Source organism: Condylura cristata, unplaced genomic scaffold (genome assembly GCF_000260355.1).
Source record: "Condylura cristata isolate star-nosed mole 26May11 unplaced genomic scaffold, ConCri1.0 scaffold00023, whole genome shotgun sequence".
NCBI classification, from domain to species: domain Eukaryota; kingdom Metazoa; phylum Chordata; class Mammalia; order Eulipotyphla; family Talpidae; genus Condylura; species Condylura cristata.
In genome coordinates this window covers 23,838,428-23,843,921 of record NW_004567124.1, presented here as the reverse complement: position 1 = coordinate 23,843,921, position 5,494 = coordinate 23,838,428, and the positions used below count along the sequence as shown (strand labels likewise).

The 5,494-nt window shown below is 35.6% G+C and overlaps 1 protein-coding gene across 4 annotated transcripts in view; it reads right to left on the bottom strand.

Moving 5' to 3' along the window:
* PPIP5K1 (diphosphoinositol pentakisphosphate kinase 1) overlaps window positions 1–5,494 on the bottom strand; it is a 38,696-nt gene that overhangs the window by 3,326 nt on the left and 29,876 nt on the right. For all 4 annotated transcript variants that reach the window (XM_012728556.1, XM_012728557.1, XM_004687861.2 and 1 more), the window contains one exon: window positions 2,096–2,209. In XM_012728556.1, the coding sequence (XP_012584010.1) occupies window positions 2,096–2,209 (114 nt within the window). The remainder of the gene's footprint in view (window positions 1–2,095; window positions 2,210–5,494) is intronic.

Below are 5,494 nucleotides of genomic sequence, written 5' to 3'. Positions count from 1 at the left end.
CTGTAAAAGCAAAGTCAGGAGAGCACATCAGACAGGTTGGAAGAGTAGACTATTCTATATATGTAGTTCAAAAGAAATAGTCAAAAGAGATGGACACTCATATCTTGGGGAGAGTGGATTTGAATGATCCCTCAGTTCTGCAAAAGGACTCCTAAATAAGCCCAGAATTGTTGCTGTAGTCTAACGTATATTGCAGGAATGACACTAAGGCATATCACTGACTTCAGGAATGAATGCCAAGGCCCACTTTACCCAGTTTTTTTGCAAATGTACCCACATTCCAACTCTAAATGGGCATTGATTGCTAATTTGGAAGCATATGAACACTTTGTCTCCAGAGATTCTAATTTGTAGGTTAAGGTAAGGCTGTCAAAAGGTGAGAGGAGGAGAGGCAATGTATTTTATTGATACAATCCAAATTAAATCTGATATGGAACTTCTATTAGGAACCATTTCTTTAAAGCAACCAACATATTTCTGGGCAAAACACAAGCAAGCAAGAGAATGTAGGAAAACTAAATCAGAACAGCATGAAAGAAAATTAGTTACTAGAAGGAAGACTGTCATGGAATCTCTAAATGGCAACATTAACTGTTTTGGAGATCACTGATCTCTTAGCAATGATAATGAAATCTTCCCATGTTCATAAGAACAGTCACGCTAATTTTTATATATAATTTCTGGGATTCATAGACTTTACCCTGAAATCCTTCCATCAATCTAAAGTTAAGACTTTCTAAGTCTTGGGGTGTATATGGTTACAGATCCTGACTTAGTATGATGAAGACTTAAGAGAATTCAAATACATTGTGGGACAATTCCTACCCCAATCTCTACTTCTTCATTAGCCTTTAAAAGGTTATTAACTTACTTTTCCCTTTGTAGATATCCTATTTATTCATGATAGAGTAACTTCGTATTTTAAAGCGCTCTGATATAATGATAGATTGTGTAAATAAGGAACACATAAATATATTCTCATCTAAGAAAATCTGGGAAAACTGGCAAGTCTGATCCTAAAAAGTTTCAGTCATTTAGTTTAAGGTATGCCAGTTATCTCTTTTCTGTGAAGGATCTCAAAAGACTTGCCTCAGGCAGAGGGAAAAAAGGAGAGAGAAACATGATTTGGGCCAATAAGGCCTTTCTTAGTATAGGCAGATCGTATAGTAATTCTTCACCAATGCAGCTATATACCTTATTGAGTCAAAGGACTAAATAAAAAAAAAAATGTACATTGCATTTACCCAAAAATAGCAAAGTCTTAATTTCAGTTAATGTTTTGATTCAGGCAACGAGGTCAAAGGAAAAAAAGATAAAGGAAGGTAAGATTTCCAGGAACACAGAAACTCTAAACATTACAGGAGAAAGGTAGAATGGAATGCTAAGTGAAGAATAATCTGAAATCCAGGAGAATTCTTGGAATCAGAAAGAAATTTCTTCGAAAACAGGGTGCCTGAAGAAGGCAAAACTACAAGTATTTACAATTATTTCCGAAATATGAATATTTGCTTCAATATTATCCAAGTAATGAAAGCCAGGTTTGATTTCAGTTATTTCCTGTACAAAGGATGAATAAGGAAGGGATGTTTTCCATCACCAATGTCTTATCTTCCCACTGATTACCACTGCTAATCTCCCCCCTCCCCACAACTACCCTAAAATCTCCTTGTGACTCCTGTTTACATTGTTACCAATAATAACTAGTGATATACTAGAGATTATAATGAAAAAGTGGGAAAAGCAGCGTTTGGTTTCGATGACTAGGTTTCCTTTCTAGTCATCTTTAATTAAGAAAGCTGAAGAAACCAAATTTTCACTAAAAATGAAAACCCTTTCTCCCCAGAGTACTCTATGGGACGTGACTTTTTGTGGTCTCTCCAGTGAGAGACACAGGGGGCAGGGAGGACAGATGTAACAAGGGATTGTTACATCCTTCCATTATCTTGAAGACAGCAGATGAGACAGCTTCCCCAACTGGTTATTCCTGGTCTTTCTACCCTTATCTTTTCTTTTCCCTGTTGTGATCAGTTTCTCATTCACCAACCCCTCCATCCCTTTTAGCATTTGTCTAAACAGGTCCAAATGAATTACTTACACCAAGGGGGCTTCTCAGAGCGTTGCCGAAGTTGTAGGGTAGGTGAATGAAGAGTTCGTGGTGGGGAAAATGCGCTATCAGATGTCTGGTTGCTGTGCATAGTATCAAAAAGGGCTGGATAGTTAGGGGAGAGAGGGGAAAGGAAAAAAAAAATGAGGAATTCAAAAGTCACAAGTTGACAACTAAAGTGAGAATCAACACTTACTCAGGGTGAGAACTAGAATTTCCTAGGCCCCTTCACACAAATCATTTTAAAATAATATTTTAAACTTCTTGTACTAATATTTTAAAATAGTATTTTTTAAAGATGCATTTATTTTTATGCCTACAAGAACTGGAGTACAGGCCAGAGGTGTGGGGGGGTTAGAGGATTCACCAGAGACAGAGTGGGGAGCAGAACAGGTAGATCTACTGAAGTACACTGCTGAGGGGAGCAGCGGGCAGGTCAGGAGAGGTCTGCTGTGCCATGTAGGTCACCTCCCTGACCAAGAACTGAACTCTTGCTGTGCTTTAACTCACTGCACCACCAGGAAGGGCCCTCAAATAGTTCAAAGTGACTTTAAGAACTAATGCAAAAACTGGCAACACCTGTGTTCTCATCTCTCCTTGTAATACATTAACACACTAACATCTTGCCGTATTGATTACTGTGTTGCTTTCTGCTACAGCATGACATAGGCCCATCTTGCATTTTTCTTGCCCTAAACCATTCATTCTCAACAAAACCTGTTATTGATGAGAGTGAAAAAAGATGGTCCACTGGCTTGCGGTCCACCAAATAACCACAATACATAAACAGATATATAGTATTACCTGTGATATTAAAACTTCACATGGTTGGGGTGGCTGGAGAAAAGGTTTGGGAGGAGTAATTATTTTAAAGGTTAAAAAACACTGCCCTAGAATAAGAATCAGTTACTTTCCCACTGAATCCTGACTGCTTTTAGTGAGGAGTGATATGTACAGACTGAGATCCAGTTATTGACTAAGCACATGGCTGAAGTTTCTAATGCACAATATTAGCAAAAGCACTAAAAGAATTCATATTGATATTTTCAATGCAAGTTTAGTATTACATGTTTAAAAACTTGTGAATTCTACTAGTATCTATTTACCTTACTTTGAAACACTGGATGCCTAAGAAGAGGAATATAATTACTAACTTGCATGACTCTTATTAAGATGTATGTATATACTTCAAAACAGTCTATTACTATTAACAATTAAACTAATAAATGAGAATAAAAATTATTTTATAAGTTTTATTTTTTTATCTCGCTAAAGAATTTACTGTGGGTATAGTATTATAAAGTTATTTGAAAAATTATTTCCCCTGTGTGGCTATGCTACTATTTTGATATACAGTTAGGATAATATCTTTTATGTATTTTCACAATTTTAGGTTATACTTCTCTTACCTTTTAATTTAGTTTCATATTTTGAAAAACACAGATTCACAAGTTAAAGCTATAAAGGCAAATTCACTGAAGCTGCATTTCCTTCCTGGCCTTCAGTTTCTTTACATATTGTTGTCTAGAGGCAATCTTTTATATATATATATATATATATATATATATATATATATTTTAAATTTTTTGACATCAGGTAATCATTTTTATTAGTTTCTGGTTTATACTTTTAGCATTCTCCTTTGCAATTACATAATTTCCCCTACTTACTAACAACATAGGTTATAAACTACTAATACTCTTCTACATTTTTTTTTACTTCATATACTTTAAAGATTGCTTCATATCAGAACATAAAGAATATTCTCCTTACTTTTCTTTTCTCAGTTTTAAAAATGTATATAGTACTCAACTGAGTGGATATAATCAGTTTATTAAACCACTCTTGAGTTGAAAAAAAATCCCGAGTTGTTTCCAAAAATAAAGAAAGATAGGAGGGATAAAGAAAGACTGCCATAATGAATAACTTTATGCAAATGTTATTTCATCTCTGTTCAGGAATAGCTTCAGAATAGAATTCTAAATGTGGATTACTGAATCATAGAGAGCGATATGTACCCATGATTCTGTGAGACATTACAAAATTTCCCTTCATAGTTGTAGCATTTCATATTCCCATCATCAATGTATGGGATTACATGTCTAACCATACTCATATTAAGAGACTGTGTTAAACTTTAGTTTTTTCCCAATCTGATAGGTGAGACATGATATCTTAATGTAGTTTTAACATGTGTATGTCTTATGATGAAGATTGAGTATCATTTCATATATATTCACACTTTTAGTCTTCTTCTTGATTAAAAGCTCTTTGTATTCTAGGATGATTAAACCTGGGTATTTCTGGACTCTTGATTCTATTGCATTTATCTACATGTTTAACTTTATAGCAGTACTCCTGTTTGATTACTGTAACTTTTCAAAATCAGAAAGTGTGAGTTCTCCAACTTTATTTTTCTTCGTCAAGATTTCTTTTAGCTAGTCAGGTCCTCAAACAATTTCATATCAATTTAAAAATCAATATTGCGCATAATCCACAGATTACTTCAGGAAGTTTTGGCATCTTAATATTATACCATCTATATGAAAACAAGCAGTCTTTCTATTTATTTAAGTATTCCTTATCAATTATGTTTTCAGTACACAGGACTTTAAACTTTTTTGCCAAATTTGTTCCTTTATATTTTATTCTTTTCGATGCTATTGTAAATGGTTTTGTTCTCTTTCCCTTTTTATTATAAGAAACACATTAGTTCTTTTCCCCCAAATTTTGTTAACTTTTTAATCATTTATATAACTGTTAATTATGATATAACTTTGGGGGGGTACTATTTTCTTTTTTTTTTAAAGATTTCTTTTTTCTTTTTTTTTAAGATTTATTTATTTATGCTTACAGAACCGGGGTACAGGACAGAGTTGTGGTAGGTGAGAGGATTTACCACAGAGACAGAGTGGGGAACAGAACAGGCAGATGTACTGAAACACACCGCTAAAGGGAGCAGTGGGTGGGTCAGGAGAGGTCTGCCTCACCATGTGGGTCAGCTCCCTGGCTGGGAGTTGAACTCATGTGCAGTGGCTCCTGAGAATGTCACAGTGCAGAGATTTGCCCTTTGCGCCACCACGGAGAGCCCCAGATTTATTTATTTATGGATATAAGAACAGGCCAGAGTTGGGGGGGTGGTGATAGGCTTCCCCAGAGACAGGTGGGTAGCAGAACAGCGAGATGCACTGACATACACTACTGAGCAGAGCAGCGGACAAGACAGCAGAGGTCTGCTGCGCCATGTGGGTCACCTCCCTGGCAGGGGATTGAACTCGTGCTGCAGTGGCTATGGATAGCTTCATAGTGCTGTGCTTTAACCCGCTACACCACCAGGGAATACCCTCTTTTTTTTTTTTTTTTGTAAGATTTATGTATGTATACAAGAAT